Source organism: Struthio camelus, chromosome 5 (genome assembly GCF_040807025.1).
Source record: "Struthio camelus isolate bStrCam1 chromosome 5, bStrCam1.hap1, whole genome shotgun sequence".
Classification (NCBI taxonomy): domain Eukaryota; kingdom Metazoa; phylum Chordata; class Aves; order Struthioniformes; family Struthionidae; genus Struthio; species Struthio camelus.
Genome location: NC_090946.1, coordinates 31078917 through 31105089, shown reverse-complemented (window position 1 = coordinate 31105089; position 26173 = coordinate 31078917). Strand labels below are relative to the sequence as shown.

At 38.4% G+C, this 26173-nt stretch overlaps 1 protein-coding gene across 2 annotated transcripts in view; it reads left to right on the top strand.

Annotated features, from left to right (window-relative positions):
- Positions 1–26173, top strand: part of NELL1 (neural EGFL like 1) — a 290897-nt gene that overhangs the window by 198195 nt on the left and 66529 nt on the right. For both annotated transcript variants that reach the window (XM_068945356.1, XM_068945355.1), the window contains exon 15: positions 25309–25404. In XM_068945356.1, the coding sequence (XP_068801457.1) occupies positions 25309–25404 (96 nt within the window). The remainder of the gene's footprint in view (positions 1–25308; positions 25405–26173) is intronic.

Genomic DNA, 26173 nt, shown 5'->3' with positions numbered 1-26173 from the left:
TTACATAGTGAAATTGTCTATCAGGCACAAAAATTGGTAGAAAAGCTTACAAATGTTTGTGACAGCACCACCTGCTGTAGTACAACAGATGTTTCTTTTCTTTTAAACTATATCACTGTATCCTGCAGCGACTTAAATGGGTTACAGCAAGGTTAAAGCTTTGTCCTCTGTAATGTCTGTAATTCACAGCTTTCTTATGATAATATTGTATCACTAGAGGAATTATTCCCATTTATAGCATGTGTGTCTTGGCCATCCTTACAAATCTCTCTGTTTTTTATTAAGATAGTCAGAAAGTCAGGTTCAGGTAAAGTAAAGATGTATCTGAAGATGTTGTTAATGAGTTAATAAAATAAACATAAAGATAGATATAGTAGCCATAGTTCTATTGTAGAAATATATCAGGTTTATATTACCTTATTATAACTGTCTTTTTTTCTTAATTACTGTCCAATCTCTTGGAAAATAAGCTCTCTCAAGTTGAACTGCCCCTTTTCTCTCCTGTCTTTGCAATACCTTGTTGGTTAGGCATGCATTACGATGGTTTTATGTTATTAGCTGTGTTCATTGGGCATTATAAAATGCAAAGAATTGAATATTTAATAAATTTCCCTATGAACAAATTTTTACCTTGAAATTGACTTAGACATTGCTGCATACTGCTATACATGAATTGGAAAGATTGATGTTTGAAAGACTGCAGCACTGTTTTATTGGTGGTAAATTGCATATGGAATTAAAAAGGAATGGCACACTTCTGTTGTCTATCGGCAGCATGACAGTAATCTTAAAAAGCAATCTCTGCCAACAAATGATGCTGTAGGAAGAAAACTTTGCACTCGGTAGGCTTCCTCATTACTGCAACTTCTGCATAAAATAAACAAGTACAGAGAGCTTTGTTGTGAAAGATGGAGGTCTCCTGAACTTTGAGGCACAAACTTAAAACTTGAAAGTGTATTGCCTTTGTTTCAGAGATATGTTTATGGCTGCCCTATATAAAATCTCTTTACATTTGGCATTGGAAAAATACACAATATCCACTTTTATTTTAGCAGCCTGTTTCCCAGAAGGTTTTACAGGCTGCTTGATTTCTGACTTTTCTTACCTTGTGAACACTTGTCTTTGGGTAAAGTTCTTTATTGTGGTTATTGAAATATTTTATCTTTTCCAAGAGCCTGACCATTGAGTCTATTGAGGTCAATTAAATTATCAATCCCTGTAGGTCAAAGTAGGCTCTAAATGCAGAGCATTAGAAAAAAATTGGGCATTTACAAGTTTGATACTTTTACACACCCAAATGTAGAGTGTTCCTTTCAGCAACGTTAGCTGTGCCAGAGCCGCTCTGGGCCTCAGTCAGGTCTATGAAACTCAGGAGGAGTCTTTGCACTGAGTTAGTGAGGCTGGATCTAGGTCTGTGGCAGCGAGCTACTTGATTGGAGGGTAGTACTGCGGCTTTTGCATGAAAGCTGTTAAACAACAGGGTAGGTCACCATTCAAAATACAGAAAATGCCTCATTAATCTTAGTAATTAACATATTAATGATGACTTATGGGTTTTGTGTGAAGACTTTCACCCTGAGTTCTCATTCAGGAAGAATTATCTAACCTTGTAGATCAGAGTAGTCGTCCACTTTAAGTACTATAACAGCATAAGAATTCTTAGGAGCTGATTACAGGGAATTTTACCGTACAGTTAGGGCTTCTCAATTTGAAACAACATACAAAGTGAATTGGTATTGGTCTGTTGGTTGATCGTGAGGTGAGTGTGAGCTGCTGCTATGATGCGGCTGAATAAAGGGTGAAGTATTTTTACTAGAAGCGGAAAAGTTTTAATGTAATTGTACAAGAAATTATTAAGACCTCATAGGTGATATTTTATACAGTTCTGCTACAGCTGTTCCAAAAAGATGAGTTTAAAGTGGGAACTTGTTCAGAGAGGGCTGCAAGAATGTTTGCAGGAATGCAGAATCCATCTGATAAAAATGGTTTAACAGAGAATTGCCTGTTTTTTTTTTTTTTAAAGCCTAGCAAAATGAGGCTTGAGAAGAGCTCACTTTTTGTTACCATGTACAAATTCACTGAGAGATAAGCATCAAGGAAGAGGAAGAAAATGTTAAAGGGCACTATTGGTACAAAAGCAAATAATATAAAATCATCACGAATAATTTCAGCTTGAAAAACAGAAATTCTCTGACCACTCATGCAGTAAAGACGGCAGCATTTTGTTCATGAACAGTTCCATATGCAGTTAGTTTATTGACAAGTCTGAGGGGAAAATAGCATTGGGAAAGGAAGGGGCAGAGATGGGCTGCTGGCAGTGGTAATTTCTTACCCTGCCTCAGTTGCTGGGAAAGGAAGGGGCAGAGATGGGCTGCTGGGAGTGGTAATTTCTTACCCTGCCTCAGTTGCAGCTGTAGCAGCACCCCTGAGCAAAGCTTTACATGCTCTGCATCACTGTTAGTCATCTAGCTATGGTTGAGAGAGGGGGAAGCAAAATCTAAGTGGGAGAGAGGCTGATTATCATTAAAAGTCGCCATGGTGAAGCAAAAATATTTCTGGATAAAGTTTTAGTGGTTTACTACTTAGGTGTGCATCTGGAAGAGGGGTGCGGCATCATCTGCATGAGTTGATCACGCATCGTATCTGACAATATTGCACACCAAGCAGCTCATTTTACACACAGGCCCAGCCTACATCTCCAGTACCACGAGAGCGAACGGACCTTGCTGCTGCCTCTTTCTGCTCAGCTGCCTCCGCTCGCAGTGGTGTTTGGGGTGGTTTACGGGTGGGAATGGGTGCCTTGGCCTGTTCATAGGCCTTTGGCTCTAGCACCATGACCTGGTTTGGTCCTGCACAGGGCAACTTTTCCATGACTGATTCAGGATATTTTCTACCTGATGGCAAGTAAAAGGGTGGTGTGATTGATCTGTCTGACAATATGAAGCATCTATCAGACCAGGGAAGTGATTCCAAAATGCAGAGAAAAAACAGTTTTCTAACAGTGATAGGCTGCGAAAAATTTAACAGATCGAACAGGTCTTTGGTTAACGAGGAAGTGCAAAACAGCAGGAGTTGACTTTCTAGGTAAACTGTACTATTTTAAGGTGTTAAAAGGGCTTGCATCTCAACAAAGAGGATCATAAAGAGAAATTCCTCATGTGTGTTTAGTAATTGAATTATTGAATAAGAAATCTAATCTAGCTGTTAAAATGCAATTGAGGCCAAAAACATGAATGAAACTATTCAGGGAAAGCAGCAAATGAAGAAAGATGAGAACATTTTGTATCTTATTTTAGGCAGAAAATAGAAGTTTAGAGAAACTGGGTTTTTTTTTTTTTTTGTAGCACAAATGACTGGATGAGGTAGATGAGTGCTACACAGAGAGGAATGCATGCAACAGAAATGTGCTCTCCTCAGAGTATGCTCCACCTATTAAGTTAGACATGATCAGCATGTTGGTAGTTGTGGCTTAAGATGCCAGTTTATGTAGCTATTTTAAATGGCTACCGTCATTCATGTATCTAGGTCAGAGAAATCTAAATGAAATCCTTTCATCTAAAGGAAAGAGAAAAACATCTATGCAAAAATCCTCAAGTCATCTACTGAAGTGCAGCTGCTATGCGCAATGTCATATACAACAGTCTTTAAAGCAAGAAATGAAGAAGAGTGGCTTACCTAATCAAAACTATGAGCTTAAAAAGCAACAACCGAGATATTCTCCCCTCACCCCATCCTGATCTCATCTGGAAAATATACTGACTGCATAGATTAAATTCCTATCTGTCCATGGCTTCCCCTACTCTGAATTATGTAAACTCAAAACAGAAATGAAAGTCTGTGACCTGATCTGAATGAGGAAAAATGAAGTTCATGGGATAAGTTACAGGAAAAATTCTGATCTCACCAGCACATATGCAAATGTTTAGGAATCAATATAGGCCAAGCCAGAGCAGTAAATAAAGATGAGCACTGCAGTCAGCTCTTGTATCATTTAAGCATCTGGTCGTCTACAGTTAATGCCAAATTTAGTTCATGTAAAATAGATGTAAATGAATGTCTGTTGCAAAAGAGACTAAAAAGTGAATATGTGCTAAATGAAATGTTGCTGCGGCAAAGTGACAAGAAAAGACATCTCAGAGATATTGTACAGAAATCCCAAAAGCTAACAGCATTTTCTGCAGCTGCAGTCAGGATAGTAAACACTATTCCAGCCTCTCTTTGGAAGAAATTCAGTCAGTGTTTCAGGAAAATATATTTTTGCTATTTAGGACACTGGCTAAGCCATATCTGTTGTATTTTGTGTAGTTCCAGGCGGTATTCTGAATATGCAATTTCTCTTCAAGACCTACACGTTAAAGCAGGCTAACATAGTATCTAGATGTTCCTTTCTGCTTCACACAATGTGGTGTTAGCTGTGACACGGATCTTGGCAGAAGGGGTGCCAGGGCTTGAGAGCATAATGCTCTCCACCACATGGGCAAGGAGAGAGCAGAAAAGGCAGGGTTGAGCCAGGAGGCAAAAGGAGTTTGCTGGTCCCAGTAAAGACTGTGGAAACTTCTCCTGTCCTTTCTTGTCCTTCCCTCCCTGCCGCCAACCCTGCACGGAGGATGCTTGTTTGGAACTGAAGCAGCATCACATTTCCTTCCTGCTGTTTCTCCTTGGACCGTAATGAAAAGCTTAAAGTCTTGAGCCTGGCACTTCAGAAGATGACAAACGTCCCTTTTAAAATATTACTAGAAATATTTTATGATAAAAATAGTTTCTGTGGGTTTAATTTTTTTTTCCTTATTGCAGTGTTTACAAATTGAATAGGTTGTAACAAAAGCCACTGGAGTTTGTCCCTGTTGTATCTGGGCCAGGGCTCACTGTAAGTTGTCCAAGTCCTGGAATTGGCACCTTTATTATACTGTGTCAGAATTTCCTTCCTTTCACTTCCCTGGCTGTTGGCCACTGATTAAATTTAAGATTTTGCACACAGCATTTTTGTCCAGCAAAATCCTATCACGTAACGCTGTTGGTGAATGGGAATGTCTTCCTCTTCCTCCCTGTTTTTAGCATCTTTTCAGTGGGAGCTTGGTATTTAGCTGATCTTCTGCAAGTACAGTATTTGCGGTCATGACTACTGAGGAGGCATAGGATATTGGCCTATGGTCTCAGCTAAGAAGTTGTGAATAGTAATGTAAAATTAATTTTTGGCTTCAGTAAACTGAACAGCAACATATGGTGAGTGAAAGCTAGGTTGCGCTATCTTGCTTGTCCATTTTGAATTATATTGATAGAGTTAAAGCAGACTTTTTTCCAGTATTTCCAGTTTTAGAGGTACTGGGATTCTCAGAAATCTAGTGGTGTGCTTTCGAGTAGGTGTATCAGAAAGATATCCTATTATTTTTCCTCCCAATCAAATGCTCATGTCTTCTTGGGGTACCGAATCAACCATACAGAGTATATCTTGGTGTAGTACACCTCTACATGAGGGATCACGTATAGGGAACTGCAGATCATGGAGAGTGCATATACTGTTTGCTGCTTATATTTCCAGGTGTGATTTTCTCAAAAGATTCAAACGTGGTCTATGTTAGACAAACCATAGCTGTGAAATGTGGTAGTTCTTCAGACACCTGTTCGGTAAGGGTATTGGGAAGAAACTTAATGATTATACCCTCCTTTAATTATCGTTTGTATTCCATGGCAGCAAGATGAAACTTTATGTCCATCTGCCTGTTTCTGATATCTCCTATGTACCTTTGGTAAATAAAATTTTGCTGTGTGCAGCAAACAATGTGTCAGAGCAGACAATGAGCAGGACCCTCACAAAAAAAATCATTATTTCATTTTTGAAGCTCCTTTTTAGTACGCTTGTTGGTCATCTGGGTCAGTACAAAGATCCAGAACTTCTGTTGAGGAAGTGGTGCACATCCAGAATTACTGCTGGATATTTTGGTCTTGGAGTGAAATAGAGGCACTTCTGTGGTGCTCTGCATGCTTCCCAGTTACTCCCTTCATGTTCCTAGTAGATGCTAACATGGAAAGGAACACCAAGACATTGTGGTCTAAATTTGTCGAACCTTTCTGAGGTAATGAATGTCCCAGAGATGTCCATTCAGGGTCATTCCAGCTTCTGTGTCTTCCAGATTTGAGACCAGTACTGCAGTCAGGTTTTTAGTTCATGCTGCTTCTGACAGTGAGTTTGACCGGTTCAGTCAGCAGCTGTGTCCTGAAGGAGAGGAAATCTTCCTTTAGTGAGGATGGTCCCTATTAGAAAGTAAGTAGGTCGGAGTAAGATCCTGAATGGATGTAGTGGAAGAGGTTCTGAGTATAGATAGCCCAGAATAGTTAGGACTGGCCCGAGCCACAATTTGTGACCACTTTCCTACTTTTTCAAAGGCTTTACCGGAATACCAGTTTGTACTCTGCTTTACTCTCAGCCTTTTGTTCGACTTCACTGAAGTGCATCTTGCTGCAAGGTTGGTTGGTTTGTTTGTTTTATTTTGTTAGGGGCAATTTCATATTATCCAGCCCTAAGAGAATTTGTTTAATTCCTCTGTTTAATTCTTCTGAAACATATATGTTTTGACACTGAGAAAACAGCATCTGGAACAGTCAAAGGTATTACATGCTCCGTGTCCCCTCCACCTCTCCACAGGGTTGCCGATGTTCCTGTGCAAGGTGGCTTCCTGTTTACCTACACGTATGTTGTTATGTGCTGTGGTAGGCAGGCAAGGCTATTCTTGTGTGTGACCTTAAAAGCCCTTAACAAGCAGGTATCTGTGCAAGCGTTTAGCAGAATGCTGTTTTTCTCACTTCTGAAGATCCTCTCTGACGGCTGGTGATTCTTTCTTGCTTCTTCCAGGAGAGAATAAGCCGGACTGTAAGGTCCTATAGGTCATGTTTAGCCTTCCTCCTTTCAACTTGCACATTTTATTCCTCATATTTCACTTGAAATTTAACTTGGATGTTAAATTCTGTCCGTCAGTGATGTCTGCTTATCAGAGCTGCAGCAGGCTTTGGGGAAAAGCTATGGTGCATATTAGAAATATATGATGTTAGCTTTATTACAGAACTGTACCACTCAAATTGCCACCCCATACATCTGTGACCATCATTAAATGTGCAAAAGGCCAAACTGTAACTAAACAGTACTATATCACTGTTGGGAATGTGCCAGTGACATAAATGTGGAAGACAGCAGCATGCAATAGCCTTCTGGACTCAAAAGCATTATGCCTTAGACTCAGCTGCCAACTCAGATGCTTATTTGGGAGAGCAATCATTGGAGTTTCAGTCATTGGAGCTGAAATGTCGTATTCTCACTAGACCTGCAGAATGCTCTTTTTCAGTTACTTATAGTGGCATCCACACTACCGGAATTTATGAAATACTTGCACATCCTTGCTACAAAATGTCTTGAACAGTCATACTCACTAGCGTGAATGTCAAATTTGTAGCTGCTAAAAGTAGTGGGACAACATTTTTTACCCTTAATTGTGCAGGTGAAGTATCAAAAGAGAAGTTTGCGTAGCCAACAGTGTTCCATTTTCCCGGTGATTGACCTTTAATCAAATTAAGGCATCTAGTGGCACTCCCTTTTCTCTTTGTGTATTTTCAGTTTTTCACTTCTTCCACACTTTTACTTTCTTACCCCAACTTTTTTTGTTTCACTTGCTTTCTTCTACCTCCACTCCTTTCTGCTTTGTGTTACCTCCTGAAACTTTCTGAAAAGAGAAGTACAATACATCTGTCCCTTCTCTTGTGCAAAGCTCCAAATTCCTGCTGGATATTCTTACTGCTCTTAAAACTCAGCTGGCCTTTCTTCTATTTAGAAACAGCTCAGGGAGATTGTGTTTGAAATGCTATCCGAAGAGGCCTCTCAGCCATTTTTCTCTCAGATCTGGGGTGCTTTGTCCTCTCGCACCTAATTTTGAGTGTGCTTACAGCTCTATTCAGCCCCTTCTTTTGTGTCACCTGCCAACGCTGATGGGCTCTTTTCAGCAGTAGAGGAGGAGGATGGAATCGGTGCCCTGCTGCCAACTGAGGACTTCCACAATCCATTTAAACAGGAAAATCTTTCTAATGAGGATTGATTCCTATTGTTCCTTTAGACGTGTTCTTCCTTTTGTGTGCAGGAACTCAGTATCTGGAAGATGGGATAGTAAACTTCCATTTTTGCAACAGAGGTTTAGATTGAATTTGGAGCTCAGTACTAAACTCACTTAGCATTACTTTGCCATAGTGATGGTTCTTATATGGATTGGCAGCTGCTTTTACAGGCAGGCTGAACTTCATAGAAACCTAACTTAAAATGCACGGAATGAGAAAAATGCCTCTCTTGTAAGACTCCCGCTGAGCTGATAACAGTCTACAGGAAGACATCTATTTAAACAGAAATAAACATGCCTTAGGATGCTTGGATCCTATTTTCAGCTTTATTAAGCTATTTTCAGCTTTATTAAGAATGCTGTGTTTAATTTTTCCAGCATTTCCAGCCCCATTAATTTAGTTTACACTGCATTTGGATCAATTAGTGCACTTGATGATAATGCACTATTTGCCTCTGCCTATTTAAAACAAGAGAAACCACAGGATGAATTTTCAGTGTATTAAAGAATCTGGAGTTCCTCCAAGGACTGTGATGAGTACGAAGGGTAAATCTCAGAGGCTGGCCAAGTGGAAACAAAAATTCCCTGTTGGGTAACTGTCCAGTGGATCTATTTTCTCACTCCAGTGACTTCTCAAACCCATCCCTCTAGCAACCTCTTGGCTTCAGGAATTTTTTTCCCTCCAGTAGGCATATTCTTATAATGACTGTACTTAACAGGAATACAAACAAGTTAGTAATGGGCAAGCTAGAGCTACAGAAAGTTCAACAACAGAAAAGGATTTCAAAAGTGTAGAAACTTGGAAAGATTATGTGATGCGACTGTAGTGCCGCTGGAAACCAGTTGAGATGACATTCAGCTTTTCTTTCTTCAGTAAGCATCTTTATACATTTTCTTCTTGGAGATTTAAAAAACCCAGGGGATTGGACAATAGAGAAGGTGGTCTCCCCAGACCTGAGCTTGCACAGTCTTAGTGCATAATAAAAATGCCAATATGTTGGATTTTAGCTTTCTTGGACCTCTATCACCTACTGCATGTTACAAAAAGGGGTCAAAGTTGTTCTAAATTTTCATGTTTCAATTTTGTTTTAGAAAAGTGCCTGCTATAAAAGGCAAATGTAGAACATGAATTTTATTATAGGACTTTTCAAATACAATAGAATGTACTTAGTCTTGTTTCAGGTGCTAATACCAAGAGTTTATGCCCTCTACTGAAGGTTATTGGCAGCATTCAATTGTGCTTACTGTTGTAAAGTTATGCTTGTGCAGTGTTATTTAGGATGTATGCATTATAATATACTAAAGTTTCACAGTGAAATAAGTGAATTTTATCTGTCAGAGAATGCGATTGAGATGACTGTTCAGTTCTGATAGCTTCCTGCATGACCTGGAGAAACTACTTCTATTTATTTTTGCTGTAAAATTGTATGTTATAGAGGTTATTACATTTTGCTGCTTCACTGCCTTCTTTTGATTTTGCATGAATGAATAGTATCGAATTTTACCCGGACGTTTTGAGTACCTATTGTTCCTTTGGGATATTACGTTTGTTTGTCTTACTTCTGATTTGTCTCAACCCTCGTAATTTGACTCGGATTACTTAAAAGTTTGCATGTGGCAAGTCTTGTAATCTCATTTGCTTTACCAAACTTGATATGCTGCTCTGAGATAACATTCCTATTTCACTGAAGTACCCTTCTCAGTGGCAGAATACACCTTGAAGGTAGATATGAGTCATTATAAAAACCGTATTGTGATGCTGGATTTGTTGATTTACTCAACAGTAACAAAACACGGAGAAGTATGCTCCTTTATGCTGCTTTCAGAAGCAGCAAGAATCAATTCTCTCCCTTCAGTTCAGCTTCTCCTATCTTAAATGTGTATTTAAATGCACTGATATTGGTCAATTAAGTGAATGTGGTTGTGAATCCTGAAAAAGCAGTGTTTTTGAATGGAAATAGTGAAAGCCAGTATTACTTGTGTATGATACTCCACTGTAAGAAATGCTCTGTCTTTATCTTACCCCGTGTTTTTTTTTGATGTTCTGCCGTCCCCGTAGAGCTTGAAAATTACTGTGCTGACAAATGTGCCATATAGACCACAGTTTAAAAGGTTTATTGTAGGTGGATGTAATAGTCTACAGCAGTACACCGACAAGCATGGTAGTCTGAGAAAACTTGCTCTGTTGCTAACACTAATTATTCTGTGGATAGATAGATAGACGACTTCAGACTCTCAGGTGCCATGTGGAAGACAAAAAACAAATTCCCGTCAGGCTGTGCCCTTGGGCATAGTGGATTTCTCTCTGCGGAGGTCCAAGTCCGCTGTCCTTTCCTTTTCTTAAGCCTGTTCGGGGCCTCCACAAGCGCCAGACCTCTGACGCTGTAACAGCATGTCAGCTCCTGAAGTCCGGGCAGCTATTGTGCATGCAAGAAGGAAACTCAGTTTAACTAGAAGCTTGCTTTCTGCCCACTATATGTTCTTATTTAAAGTTTCCTGGACACCATTATTTTGATACTGTACAACAGCACTATTTTTTGCTATTAGTAACTGATTATATGCACTGTAAGCTATTTATTTCCTCATGGTATGCATAATGTAGAACAAACCTAGTGACTTCACTGAGAATTTTGGAAAAAGAGAAAAAAGTGCAACAAGAACGTACCAGTATAGCATGCATGAAGTTTCGCAAAGTTTTTCAAAGAGCTGTTTTTCCCCCAATTTGACTTGTCTTGTCAGTGTGCATTAGAGATGACCAGTTGATTATTCCTCAGTGGAACCGTACTTTTTTTCCAAAGATCAAAACCGATTTGACTCGGAAAGTATCCTTAGACAGAAATGGCTTTTGTTCTTGTCCAGTAGTAAGAGAATTTTCTAAGTTTAAGGTTTCAGAACTTCTATTTTATTTTCACTTGGGTGAAGATGAAGCAGTTTCAAAAGGTTTCTTTATTCTGCTGAAGTTAGCATTAGTGAGGCAATAGAATATTTTAAATAGTTGCATTGCTGCTGCTTTGATTATATTTTCTACCTGGGATACTAGGTACATTTTCAGCTTAGCATGTGGATAATTGGAAACATGAATCTCTCCAAAATATGCAAAATTATTGTTTCTGATGTATATCTCCATGCTACAAATATATATTTCATTCTTGTCTTGAGTAATATGCTTTGATCTTAAACTAACTGTGATTTAGAGTTATGCTTAGGATACACTGATTTTCAGTGAGACATATGAAGAGTAGATACCACATGAAAGAGTGTACAACAGTGTATCATGTTTATGATGATTTTATGAATCATTGCGTAGCATTGCCTTATTCCCCATTCTTGATGAGTGATGCGTTAATATGGAATTGAGTACCATAATATTGCGCCATTGCATTACACAGAACATTTTCCTTTAGTGTCATTTAAACTGAATGGATAAAATAAACATGACCTGAAGTAGTTTCATTTCCAGCCCAGATTCTAGCTCCTCACAATAATGTTGAAATATTTGAAGGTGACTTTGCATAAATGATGAATCTAGGCTATTTTTTTCTTTTCACGGACACATACTACTTCTATATCTATTTGTTTTTACTTGAGCGCCCAGTATTTTAAACTAGTTAATTTTCACAGAACTCCCTCCTACTTGTGACTTGCTTCAAAAGAACACGTGCCTTGTGAAGCTCACTCACTTGTTCTTTTAAGATGATACTTGAAAAAAAAGATTTTCCGAGAAATTCTTTTGGAACAAAGGAGACCATATTGAAGTCTCTAGAAGCTCCAGTAAGCTGCATTGAAGGGCAGGTGATTCATATAGTTTGTGCTTTGAAAAGCCAAGAGCTCATCATCTGCTGGAGCTGTTGTTAGGAGATTGCTGAAACCCCTAGTATGAGGGATATTGAAAACAGACACATGCATGTGCAGGAATAGCAATTGTTTTCAAAGCTGCCTCACTGTCCTTTATAGAAGCCAGTCACAGCAGGTAGCTTGAAAAGCTACAATTAAATGAGTTTCCACCTTCTTTCATGTTACAGCTTACATAGGGAAGAACTTCCCCAAATGAGGTCATATAACAATGGCTTTGTCTTCTTGCAGATCTCTTCTGAAGACTTATTGTTATTATCATGTCTGCTGTGGAGCACACAGGTGTAAGCTGCTGTGTGGCTGGTGTAGATCCCTAAAGGCATTCATTCATCTCAGAGAGGTGTGAAACATATGCACATGATTTTCTCTGAATTTAGTCAGGGAATATTGCAATTAAATAATATTGTTTCTGTTCTGACGTTTTCCCTATAGAGTTAAATTTGACTTTTTTTTTTTTTTGGTCAGGACAAGTGATTTCATATTGTCGAAACACTGCCAATACTCTTTAGTGTTTTATTAAAAATTATTTATAAAAAAAAGTCTTAGGCACAGCTGGGAAAATTTTTGTGCATAACCCTGAGTGCATGTAAGAATATATATGGTGTGTACATGATCCAGTCTGCTAAAGAGCATACTGGCTTTGTTTGTATTCAGGAAGGCAGGATGTTATGAGCAGTGAAAGTGTGTGTTACTGTTAAAACAACAAAAATAAATGCCGTAGCTTTGCTAGTTTCCCACATAGCATTTAATGGCTATGAAGCAGTTTAGTCATGATATCAGGGAAGTGATGCATCTCTTAAGAGATATGCATTCTATGCATCATAAAATTAAATGTTGCATTGCCAAGCAATGTAGCAAGTATCCCTTTAGTCAATTTTTGCAAACTAAACACTGTAAAATGATGTTGTAGGAAGGCAGTACTGTAAATCTGTTCTGAAAATGTATTGCATTAGGAACACATACTGTATTTGATGGAAGGATTACAGCCGCCATTTATGGCTCTGTATTTTTTCTACATTAAGAATGTATTGTGTACTGTTAGCAGACTCTAATATAAGAAGGATATTTCATGTTAATATTGAACCTCATCACTCTAAATGAATCCAAAATACTAAAAATATTTATGCGGCACATACTCTGTGGAGCTTTGAAGTGCAATTGGCAGGTCGTGGGGCAAATAGACGATATCTGGATGTTTTGCATGCGTCGGGGAAGAAAATCTTGGCCAGAAACACCAAGCTTTGAAAACTCTCAGCACCTTTAAGGCATGCTGAAGCCACTTGTAGGGCTCTTTCATCACTTTGACTTCTGAAGCACGCAGCATTGTGATGGGGCCTGTATGGCGAAATACAGAGCGCGCTGCCCTAGAATCACTGAACTTAGATTTGTGGCCACAATGGTATTTCTCTCTAAGAAGCAACTAGGGATCTATATTTCATCTTCCCTCCCCTCTACCATTCCCCCTGCCTATTCCTTCCCAATCAGCTCTCTATAGAAAAATAGCAAAGAGCGGCAGGTGGCAGAAACAGAAGTCAGGGTTGTGCATATTTTCCAGATATTGACTAAAATGTGTATGTGTAGTATGTGTATACCTAAGAACAGAAACCAACAGTAAGATCTTATAAGCTGTCACAGAAGTGTATTCCATAGAGTCTTGTAGCGTAGGAATTTAGGGGACAAATTCTTAGTCATTGGGTAAATTGATAGGGTTTTACTAATTGACAGTAGCAGAGAATGTGGCCGCTTGGGTTTCTACAGCGCTGTTGGCTCAGCCAAAGATTATACATACAAAGATTGTATTTGCATTTCTGCTCTTACTTGTTAAACATCTAGTTTATTAAATTCAATTTCTGTAGTTAACTCTATTCTAAAGAAGTGCCTAGCAGGTTCAGGTTCTTAATGGGCCTACCTCACTGGGGGTTTGTAAGACTTAATTGTTTATACTGTGGAAAAGCTTGAGATGAAAGGAATCGTGTAAAAGCAACATATTATGATGATGATAAGGTTGATGGTGATGCATATCACACCTGCTGCCACATCAGGTTGAGCAAAAGCAATCTCTACCTTTTGACTTTGAAGTTTCTGTGTAACAGTGAGAACAATATCACCTTTCAGTGTTTCCTTTTTACCTACTGAAAAATTCGATTGGTTCCTTCAGTTGAGTCAAAAAATTTAATTTTATTCTTTCTTCTTCTGGATGAGCCTTACATTTCAGTATAAAACTTACTTGGTGAGATTAGTTTAGGTAAATCCAGATGTTGAGCTGATCATAAGCTTTTTCCCCAAGGGGAACGTTAAAAATAATTGCTAAGAATTGACATTTTTTCCCCAGAAAATTGTGCTTCTGTGGTAATATTTTAGCTACTGAAAAGCTTTCTAATTTAAAATGCAGATTAGCACTGAGATTAATTTAATCCTATTAATAGTTACTTTCATTCTCTTTTTAAACCAACAAATGCGAAGGTCAGAAGTGTAAAAGAGTGCCCAAGTTATCTAGACCTAAGAGAATCAATTATTTAGTGCGGTATGTTTTACCAGTGTATTTGAAACTTTATTTTTTTCCTCCTTCATTGTTTTCTTTGTCATTCTTTCTTTCCTTTATATAAACTTGGTTTGAATGAGGCAGAATGCCCTGGGGCATTGCTGCTGGGATACAGAGCTTTTCATCTCTCTGTTGCCAGCTTGACAGGGTCTTTAGTGAATGCAAACCTTTATCTGTTAGAGACTGCAAGGTAAGCTAGATTCTGTAAATTGAGATTAACTCTTAATTCTGTTCCTTAATGGGGAAATGTCTATATCTAACATGGCATCTTTCTTGATAGAGAGTAAAGACTGGATGGGTATTGTGAACGAGCTCTGAGAGCTTCACATGCTGAAGGAATACAAACAGTCTGACGAAGTCTTTCCTCTTGTGTAGGCAGCAGACTTCGATCTATGGAACTGACAATTCCCGTCTTTCTGGTATTGTTTGATAGGATGCAACTGTGTTGTGAAAAGGCATTTTATGTGGGGTGGAATGCCTTGGGAGGATGAGCGAGATTTAAAAGATGGTGCAAAAGCCCATTTGAGAATTTTCAGAGATGCAAGCAGAGCCTTACTTGCAGCAGAGATACTTACCCTCAGTATAATATTAAGTCAATGGGAGATACCTAAATTTTAGTGTGCTCGTTAACAGGTACTTGGCTTGTGCTCTCCTAATATCTTTGCAAGTCCTTGATCCAGAGCAGAAGAACCCATTGTCATTTTATTTCCTACTTTCTTCTTCTTCTCTCTCCCAATATTGTCACCATCAGATGGCTGCACAAATATGCAGTTGTAAACTAGGGAATCATTAAATGCTATCAAAACAAGTGAGTATTTGCTTTCAGTTTCAATTTTTGCACTCATGATAAGGTTCCAGCAACCTTAATATTGCTGAGTTTAACACTGTAGAAGCTATCATTGCATCCAAGCATTACCGTAACAGTAACAGGTTCATTTCCAGCCACAACTAAAAATGCTTTTACCAGGTCAACAGACAATGCTTTAAAACAGACAATGCTTTTCATACAGACGAGTACCATAAGGTGATGTTTTATTGAAATGTTAGGTGTATTTTTTTTTTTTGCTGCTTTTCAGCCTTCAGGCTTTTTCAATGCAAAATGATTATTTGAGGATGCCAGGTAGTCTTCCTTAGGCAGTATACAGTAAATCTTTTACACTGAGAGAGGATGTTTCTTACAGATAAACAGACTTGTGGTTTATCGATGAAGTCCCATATCAATGCTACACAAGTATGTAAGAAGATATCAATTTAGGGTGTGGATGTTGTTCAGTGCATCTATTACATTTGCATAGAATCCACCTACTCTTGTGCTGAATATATCTTAAGTGTATTTGCATGCACTGAAAAGCTAAGACCAGAGTACCATAAAAGATGCACAGATAGAAAACTTTTTTTATGTTGCCCACGTATTCCGTGTACTGCACTATGGTCGAACACAGCTGAGATTGTCAGCTGTTCATTTAATCCAGCTCTTTTTTAAAGAGTACAATGGGACTGGAATCAAGGTCTCTGTATAGTTGTGATAATTTACCAGATTAGGCAAGGGAAAACGTTTCTGTTGTGCTGCTGGAACATGCTTCTTTATCCTTAAATAAAGATTGAAAGCATAACTGATTTCTAAAGCAACTGTGAGCTACGCTATCACAGCCACAGTGGAAGCAAGTCAAATGGTTCATATGTCTTTTTCTTTTTTTGCTGTGAGACAAACAGAGCTGCACCACATAGTGGTAATTTATTGTCATTAATTTTTCCAATTAGGGTGTGTTAAAGAGGAATACCTTGTGTTGTAATAATTGAAGTTGTTAGTAAAGTGTTCTTCTGTCTATTTTGATAACTCCACTAAAATTTTAATTAAAGTATATAAGAATTATATTTGTATTTTATATGTATGTTTGTAAATATTTTACATTTATAGCCATTTGTACAAAAAGAAAAGAAAAAAGCATGGGACTATAATAAGCACATTGATGTGCTATAAGGAAAACAGCCACTTATATGGTACGTCACATGTCTTCTCTCAAATAAAGTACATTTCAGTTTGGTTTTACAGCTTTGAATGTTGACTTGAATTTTGAAAAATGATTTTCAGTTGGTTTCCAGAAAATATATTCCACCCTATTTTGCGAGGTTTAGTATTAGGTTGCTAGACAGACAGTTGCAGTTGACTTAAAATGGTGTTCCAAAAATATTAGAGAGTCCAGCCTAGAGGAAGCAGAGCAGTAAAATGGCAACAACAATATTTATTTAGCACAGAATCATCTGGGGTTTTGAGAGTTGCTTTCAGAAGTGTGACATTTCAGAGTACAAACTGTATTATCCTACTTTGTCTTTTACTGTTCCAGTTGATCTTATTCTTATACATTTTAGAAAATCATCACATATCTGTCCTCAGAGCCATAAAATGAACTTAAGTATGTTTTGTATAAGTATTTTACCAATGGACATATTTTGTCCATTCAGTATGCTATCTGAATTCATTTAATAAAATAAATCTTGCTTATTAGAAAAACTTGTAGTGAAAAATTACCAGTCAAGGTGGATAGCTTTTACATTCAGCAGTAAGTTCCATTATTGGGGTAATACAGGAAGTAATTAGTGATTCTTAATATGATTCACTGTACAAATTGTAAGGAGCTGATGTCTCATTGTTCAAAAAAAACCCAGCATCTCTAGCCAAACAGCACTTGAGCTCACCCTGAAAGAGTCCAGATGAACTGCCTGCTGTGGCCTGTGGCTACAAATGGCCACAACTTGATTACATATTAGTCAAGCAAAACACCAAGCACCAAGAGAATTTAGCATCATATAACTGCAAAGAAAGGGTCTACTTCAAAAAGTAGTTAGGGCCTTTTGAGAGCTGTCCTTGGCCAAAATTCTCCTAATTCTCATTAATCTTCCTTTTTTGCAAGTGCTGTGTCACAGAGCACTGGGTACTTGAAAAGATTCAATCCTAAAGCTGCTAAAAAAAAAAAAAAAGAAAAGAAAAAAGAAAAAAAGCCTAATGTCAAATTCTAAAACATTAGCTCACCACATTGATAACTACTATATAGTATGGATATATGTACACATATACACATACATATGCACATGCACAGATACATACTATATAGAGAGAGATATGGTGTGTGTATATAAAAATATGTATATATAAATACATCTATGCCCCCACATATACATATGCCTGTATCTGATGTCTTTGCCATCATTTCTCCCTTCTGTGTTCATTGTTCTTTATATTCCTTGCAGGTACTCTTATGTTTTGCCCTTTTACCTTCTTTACTCTCACCGTGTGTTGTCTCCTAGATTTGGAAGAGGTCCCCCCCCATTTTTTTTTTCTGAGTGCTCTGAAAAAAACCCTTCTTCAGACCCTAAATTCCAAATCTTTACTCTTTGTTCATACTTAGCTCAATGATATTTTTATACTACCTGTATTTGGACTTTTGACTACACTAGGCAGGCAATTACATTTTTGAAGTACCTCATGCATGCACCATCTCTATAAATATAAATCAGGAGTAATAATTTTACAGTCAGCTCTTAGAAGGCCCAAGTATTTATAGGCTCTTCCTGAACTGAACTAAACCTCACACACAATGCATATAAAATCTGAAGCGTAAATTAGATTGGAAGCCACTCATAAAGGTGATGAACTGCCCAGCTAAGGAGTTGTCTTCTAGTCTCAGTAGTCACATCCTGGTTGCTCAATTGACCTGTACTCCCCTTCCTTCTCCAACACATGGGATGAATTTTTTCCAGGCCAGGTCTGATGCCCACAGTTCATTCCTGCCAGGTTTGTCCTCTTCTGGCTCCAGTCAGCTGTTAAGGGACACCAGTCGCGTTTTGCAGACTTTGTGTTAAATAAGTGTGACCCTGTATCCAATGGATATAGTTCACTGAGCCAAGAAGTTTTGTACTTTTATAGATGATAGTGTCACACTTGAGAACAGAGAAAAAGAACAGAACCTCTGCTGCTCTCTCACTTTGTTTATGTGCTTTCTCCTTAGTTTCTCAGTCGTCCTCTAAACCCGCCTCAGCAACTGGTATCATCTGATTATTCCGGTATTTGGCATATGTAGTTGGATAGTTATCAGCTACGACCTTGTGCATACTTGGCTGACTGAATTCAATCAGCTAATGAAATTGTGGTCTTTCCATCAATTGATGATGTCAAGTTGCTTGGATAGTTCAGCTAGCCCATCTCTCTTCCCAAGCCAGCACACTTTTGTTTACCTGTGCAGCCTGTGTCTGACCTCTTCCTTGCCTTTCCTTTATGTCAATTTTTCCCTTGATATGCATATAGTTTTTGAATCTGGCCAAATACCAGTGGATTTTATGGCCGTTTTACTAATCACTCTGTTGAAAATAAATCAGTAAATAAGTATTTCAAAAGTAGAAGAGAAGCCATTATGACTTTCTCTTGATATTTCTGCTGCCCAGTGTAGCAATCCTCAGACGCCTGCTGGTTTACGAGAACAGAGCAGGTGTGAAGAGAGGACTGTGCTTGCCTGGATAGTGACCAGAAGGAGCTGTGGTCTGCATTTTGGGTAGGGAATATAGCTGTGAGAAAAGAGCCTTCAGTGAGCACCTAAAAAGGTTATGTTTGCCCACCCTTTTCCCCAAAGTTCCCTGTACCAATACATAATCTTTGAGCAAGCAGAAGCATCAGATTGAAGTCCCTTTGAATTCAAGTCTTCTAGAAAACTGTTGTAGGTTTAAATATTGAGGCAAGGTTGGCGGTATACTTGCTGCTGTATTCGATCATGAAGTAGAGTTTGCTCTCCTCGCTGCAGGTACTTAACACACTCTGAAGCTGACAGGAACGTGTAAGGCCAGCTACCAGCTCGTTTTGTATGGATGTAAGCAATATGCAGAAAAGCTATGAGTTAATATCCTGCTGCTACACGACAGAAACTGATATCTTGTCATGCTATCTAAAGGAGAAGTTCTCCCCTGGGCTACATAGCAGTTGCCCCTACAAAACAGAGTAAGAGCTACTCTGCACAGTAATTGTCCTCACAATTTAGGGAGTGCTCTGCCTATGGAAGCAAGTCCGATATCTTGGAGCGTGAGGGTTGATAACTGTGATAAATTTAACCTAATGCGGTAGTAGGTACTGTTTTGATCCATAAGAACATGTGCTCCTCAGTACACCCCATGGAACAAAAATGTGTTTTCTGGCTTTAATTAATAGCTTCTCTTCCCTGTGATATGGGGGACAGAGGTTGTTTGTTTTGTTGGTATTGCTGTGTTCTTTACTGTTACGCAGACTATGGTACATTTTACTTTTTTCTGCGGTGCTATTCCTTTTGGTGCTAATGGAACTTATTTTTTCAACACCGTCTTTTTCCTTAACTAAAGAAGAAACAGGGAAAATCACAAAGGAGAAAAAACATCAGTGGAAGAAGCCAGGAGTACCCACTGTTAAGGCACTTGCTTTTGGACCTTTTTCATCTCTTTGTGCTGTCAAAATGAAGAGGTCAGCTGTTTAGTAAGCTAATTGTACAAATGCTCTTAAAACTTTGATGGAAACAGTTTCTCCCTTACTGGTGTTTGTTGCTTACTGATGGTGTTGAGAGGAAGAGAAAACAAGAATTGTCCGCTTGATATAATTCCAGTCGGTTGCCTGTAAGTTCAAATATTTGCTCATTCTCAAATGTCAGAAGATAAATCCCAAATAAATGAAGGGTTTCTATTTTAAATTTTTTTTAATGCAATGAGCAGATTGGAAATGTCTTCTGTCAGAAGGGAAAGGGAAGGGAGTGCAATACACTATACATATGGTTGCATAATAGTAGGTGATGTTGTTTAGCCAGAAAAACTGGCCAGTGGATTATGCTGTACCAGGACACCACCAAGAAATAGGCCTATTAAAAGGAGCATGTAATAAATATATCTCTCTATATATAATTCTTAAAAAATGGGTTATATTGTGATGCTTTATTATAATTTTATAGAAAGTTTAATTTGTGTATAGATCGAGAAATAATATTTAATATAAATCTGTTTAATTGGGAGGGTAACTTTTGTATCTCTTCATAGTCAGGTAATTTTCCTTTAAATTAATAGGATAATTACTTTGTTCTGTATTTGATTTGTGTGGGTTTCTTTTTTTTTTTTTTTTACTTTATAATTATTATTGTATTATACTTGCAAGTGAGAGGTATTCACTCAGCATGAGGATTCTGTGCTGCTGTTCCAGCTTCCAGTTGCACAGTGGGGTATCGTACTGTGCTACCTTGGGAAAAATACAGAATACTCAAGGCAAGTTCTTCAGTGTTGTAGAAACAAAGGTTTGAACCCCAAAACCAAACTGAACAACTTTCCCTGAGTCTCATAAACAGAGGGGCTAAAGAGAGACTGTACAGTTTTTAGTAACAGACAGTACCGAATATTTGAGGCTGCTATATTGGCATGCCTCCCTCACACCATCTGTCCTTTTCATTAGTGCCTAGATTCAGGGAAAAACATAAGGACCTTACAAAAACGTCAGACAAATTCCACATCCTCTACTCAAAGAGGCTCTGGCACTTCTAACTTTTCTTTTCCTTTCTGAGGATGTTTATAATGCCCTTATTGGGAGAGGAAATAATTGTATTTAACTAGACGGGAAAAGAAGCAGTACCCTGTGAATAAGTTAGCAGTGGGAATGCAGCTTGTGCATGTCCGGCGGCACTGATACCAAGTCTGTGGGTTGCTGCCTGCTGCTGTTGGTGGAGCTCTGCGGCGAGGCTACCCTGTCCCTGCAGCGCTTATCACAAAAATGGCAATTCCGGCAGAATCATCCTGTTAGCTGATTCCATTCTCTATAGATCCGTCATCAGGAAGGACATACTCCAAAAAATAAAACTCCTTCTCTGCAGAGAAATTACTATTCTTTAGCAAAGGTCTTTTATGATAAAGGCTTTTACTTCAGAGGAAGAAATCTGTTATCCTTATAGAGATCTGTCCAGTTTTTCCTCACTTTAGCAGAAATCGCCTGAAGTCAATTGGATCTGTTTCCTTTGCAGGAATTCTATTCCTTCCTTCTATTTCCTTTGGAATACTGAATAAGACTCTTACATGAATGATTTTTGATTTTCGTCGAAGACCTTACCCTAATGGCTTCTTCACTTAACTTTCCTGATAAAACGTTTATTGCAAATTCAGTAACCATTCACCTTTTTAACAAGGTTTCCAACCTGCCAATAATTTCAGAGACAGGGTGTGTTTAGGGGAAGGCACTAGCAAAGTATGATCCAACCAAGATTTATTTTTCCTGCATTAACGTACCCTGCAGCCAAGGTTTATAGCTCTTAGTTCTGTGGTACCTTCACTCCCACCTCCTGTAATACAGTTTTCATTTTGAAGGGTCTAAGCGGCAGTAGAAGCCTTAGGTCCCACAGTCCATAAGACTTGGGAAGAAGCGTAAGCACCAAAGCAGGTAGTTTCCTGAGAGCGTGAGCACTCCCGCTGATTCACTCTTCAGTCACTGAGCTGCTTCCTGTTGGGTCCTCTTGTCCCTCAGTAGAGCATGGGTACAGAAGTGATGTAAAGATTTTGCTTAATTAATCTGTTTTACTGAGGATGTTAAGGGAGAAAATCTCATTATCGGAAATGAATTAATTTTGATAAAATCTTCTAAAAGATTTCAGTCAGAGGCAAAAACCTATCAGAAAAAATAGTCCAAATGAATGAAGTTTGGTAAAATAATTACTCACTGAAACCAGATTTATGAGAGATACTGAGCATTCTTAAAATTCGAGGTAGTGCTATCAGTACTGCCTTTAATACTGTGGGCTCTTTTTCTAGCAGCTAAGGAAAGTAGCCTTTAGACAAGCATTCTGATTTTGTGGCTTTATTCTGAGATTTCTGGGTTTGATGTTTCTGCTTGCTGCAAACCTACAGCACAGGCATTAGAGAGTTTGTAGAAGCACCATCCGGGGAAGATGAATAATGTCCTCAATAGCAGGATAGTTTTGGTTGTCTTCCTTGGGATTTTCTGTTCTTGCGTAGAATAAAATAAGAAAAAAAAATTCAAAAATCCATCGAAGCCGGAGCAACCAAGACAACTAGTCTGTATCGCAGAGACCTTTTCAGCTTCTGCAGTAATTGAAAAGGAGAGCTGAATTCTCTCTTTCTGCAGCCATTGCCCAGCTTCTTCCCCAGCTCTGTCCCAGCCGCCAGCGTCCGGGTGCCAGGGTAGCTCCTCTTTCGGCTGGCCGTATGGAGTGCCTTCCCCTAGAAATTAGAAGTAGTGCTGCGTCCCTCAGGGTGTCCCTGTACAGATATTACTGTTTTTAAGTTGAGCTATTCACGTATTAAAGACGTGAAGTGTAAAGAAGAGAGAAATTTCAAAATGTTGAGCAAGTGCTAGCGCATTGGGATATGTGTAGAGGAGGGGTATTTTGATCGGAATATGTATGAAGGAGTGAAAGGAAAGAGAGAGGGAGAGTTTTGGGCCGCAGTGAATGCCCCAGCCTCGCTCTCCTAGAGGCGAAGAGCATGCCTGGCTGCGCCTGCGGATGTCAAGACCTGAGTGCTGCAAGGACATGACTGAGTTTTTGCACTAATGGGAAAATCCTTTAATCACCAACCTGTCTTGTAAACCTTTCTCTGTTAGTTATCTTAGAAGACAGCAGAAAAAATACCAGTTTTCTGTGCAGATCTAGCAATAAGATTCATTGTAAGAAATAAACATTTCCCAGTCATAAGTTGCCAGTAGTGGTTATGGTGGTGAAGAGGGTGGGTGAGAGGTCTTACTTAAGCCCTCTTACCTATTGCCCATCATTACTTACATGTATGTCTCTTCAGCTGTAATAACTTTCAGTGGGCACGCATGATTGTTGTAGACAATAAACCTTTTCTTTTTTTTATGCCCTTTATTAGTTCTTCCATTTTAAGATCTTTGTGTAATTCTTTTCCAGTGCAATGTGGCATATATTGTGGATAAACTATTCACTTTTTTGACAATGAAACTGATTGTATTTTTCTTTTTTGCCCTTTATGTCTGCTCTGCCACAATTCTAATTCTTTTGATGTCAGGCACAAATGTATTACTACCTTAAGAAAGTCTGTGCTTGCTCTCAAACCAGAAAAAAATCAGATGAACTTTGCATCTGAAGATGCAAGTCTCAGAATACTGAGACTGTAAATCAACAAACTTTTTTTAAAGAGTTACAGAAGGAACTTTTTGAATCTTGTCATGTTTTGCATTTTTTTTTCCAGTTGTGTATCGTAATATTACTTTCAGACCTTAGCAAAATTGTGTTTTTCTACCGATATTTTAGATGGAAAATTACAGTTAAAATACTACTGTTAAACTATCTTTCACATCTTTCCACCTAATAGAAGTTGACTGGTTTCAAAATAGATATACGCGTGCCTCCATGAGTAGGAAATGTTGCTGGGCAAGAGCCGTTCTTTCTCCGCACAGCTGTCTTGCACCATTCCTAGGAGTGCTTATGTTCTTCTATTACTGTCTTCTCTAAAGCGCTTTAGCGATATTCTCCTGTTACCCTCCATAAAACCTCTATAGTATGACATGCTATGAATTGTATTGTTAGAGTAAGGCAGCTCCATCTATCAATTCAGTCAGGAGATATGAGGATGTGTTTTTTTGCCTTTAAGTGGTTAAAAATTACAAAAGAATCTTCCTAATGCTGAGTGCTTTATTCACTTTGTTTTTCTTTTTAGCGCCTTGGAAGATAAATCTAAAACGTTTCTTCTGTTATCTAGCACTTTTTCATAGCATTTGTAACATCTCTTTGCCAACACTCCATCTGTGATTTTAGCTTGCAGAAAACACTTTGCAGTTCTGTTATTAGCTTAGATGCAGAGAGTTGCTGTTTAAATATTAATTGTAACTTCCCTCCTAAGTGCAGTTAAGCTCACTGAGTAACTTGTGAAGTTTAATAATATCCAGGAGAGGGTGGGGAGCGTGCTCTCAGTAAGGCTTGCTTTTACTTCTAACAAAGTTTTTACTGGAGTTGATGGTGCAAAATAGGTCATGTCCTGCTGCCCACAGTTTCCTTTCCTCTTTTTACCTCACTTCCTCTCCTTGTACAGACACAACAAAAAGAAAAAAAGAAGAGTAACATTGAACCCCAAATGTATTTCTTCCACAGTTAGCAAACTCCCTGCAAAGCTTGGCTGATCTAGTGCGAGCAACGCCACAGAGTGCTTGCCAGAAAGTGTGCAAGATCCTGCATTCGATTCAGATCCCTGTTACTGTGCAAGTGCACTCGTGAAGTACTTGTGCATTTTCATATAAAGCATCACACCTCAGCAGAGGCTTTATCTTGCAGTTGACCCATGCTCCTCTGTTTTCAGTTAGGAGCATAACATATTTTGCAGAATCAAGAAATGAAACAGAGCTTCACGCTTACTAAAAAAAAAAAAAAAAAAAAAAGGAAAGTATGTGTTTAAAACTTTTTCAGTAAAGTGCGTTTGCTGGAAGTGAGAAACAAAGTAGTTAACACCATCTGACCAGCCTGTTCTCTGTGGATCACCAGAGCATTGTAATTGTAATATTCAGATTGGGTGTAATTGAAAGACGATCAGTGCCATTAAAAACAGTACGCTATATTTTTTCCTCTCTTCTTTTTCCAGATGGTTATTAATCTTTTATTGGTGAGGTGGTTTGCCTACGGGTAATCTGAATTTTTTCTTCGTATCATTTAACTGAGTTGTTTCTCTTTCTGTTTGTAGGTGAAGTGGATTTTAATATATTGAATTCTGTTAATTGCTGTATAGAATTTAGATGATTTTCTTGGTATCTTGCAAATGTATAATAAATGTAAAAGTTATGTATTGCTGAATATTCCTTTTATTTTTCAGCATTCTGTGAAGAGGGGTGCAGATATGGTGGAACTTGTGTAGCCCCTAACAAATGTGTCTGCCCTTCTGGATTCACAGGGAGTCACTGTGAGAAAGGTAAAACTCAACTGAAACGCTCCTTTGGAAATGAGAAATGTGATATGCTGAATTAAGAAATAGTTGCTTTGCATTGGGTTCCTTTCCATTCATTTTGTGTGATGTTTTCTCTTCAGTAAACATATGTCTTTTGACTGTTCTGAGGATGCCTTCTCCTAACTGGAAGACATTCTTAAGTTAAACATGGAACGTTTAGGGCTATGTCTGCTTTTGCTTCCAGTGAGCACTTTTAGGTAATTGAGAGGAAGGCAGATTAAAAATATTTACTGCACATGTCTTCTCTGGTGCCATCTCAAGGTGACTTTCTAATTTTTATGAAACTATTGTGCAGATTTGACCAGAATTTGGATGCTTGCTTCTCACTAGTATTGCCATGAAAGAATTCTTCTTAGTTTAAGTTGTTAGATTCCTAAGATTTTATTTGTTTATAAGTCACTGAGGTCACCAGTTTTCATAGAATTACAAGCTATTGAAATGCATCTTAAAAATGATGATTTAATTATTTTCAGATCTGTCCCAGATCTTTTCTTTTCCAAGACTTGTTTCTGACAGCCTCTTCCCTAGGCCCACCTTTCTGTATGTCTCACAGAGGTCTGATTCCTTGTATCTCTTAAATAAGAAGAAAGGGATCTTAGAGGATGCCATGTAGGACCCTGATTAGGTTCTCTAAACAGCAGATTTCAGATTTTATTTTAGTCCATGTTGAGTGTGGTTGTATTTCAGTTAAATAACCTGATAATAGAATTTTCTGTATTGTGTGTTTATTAGT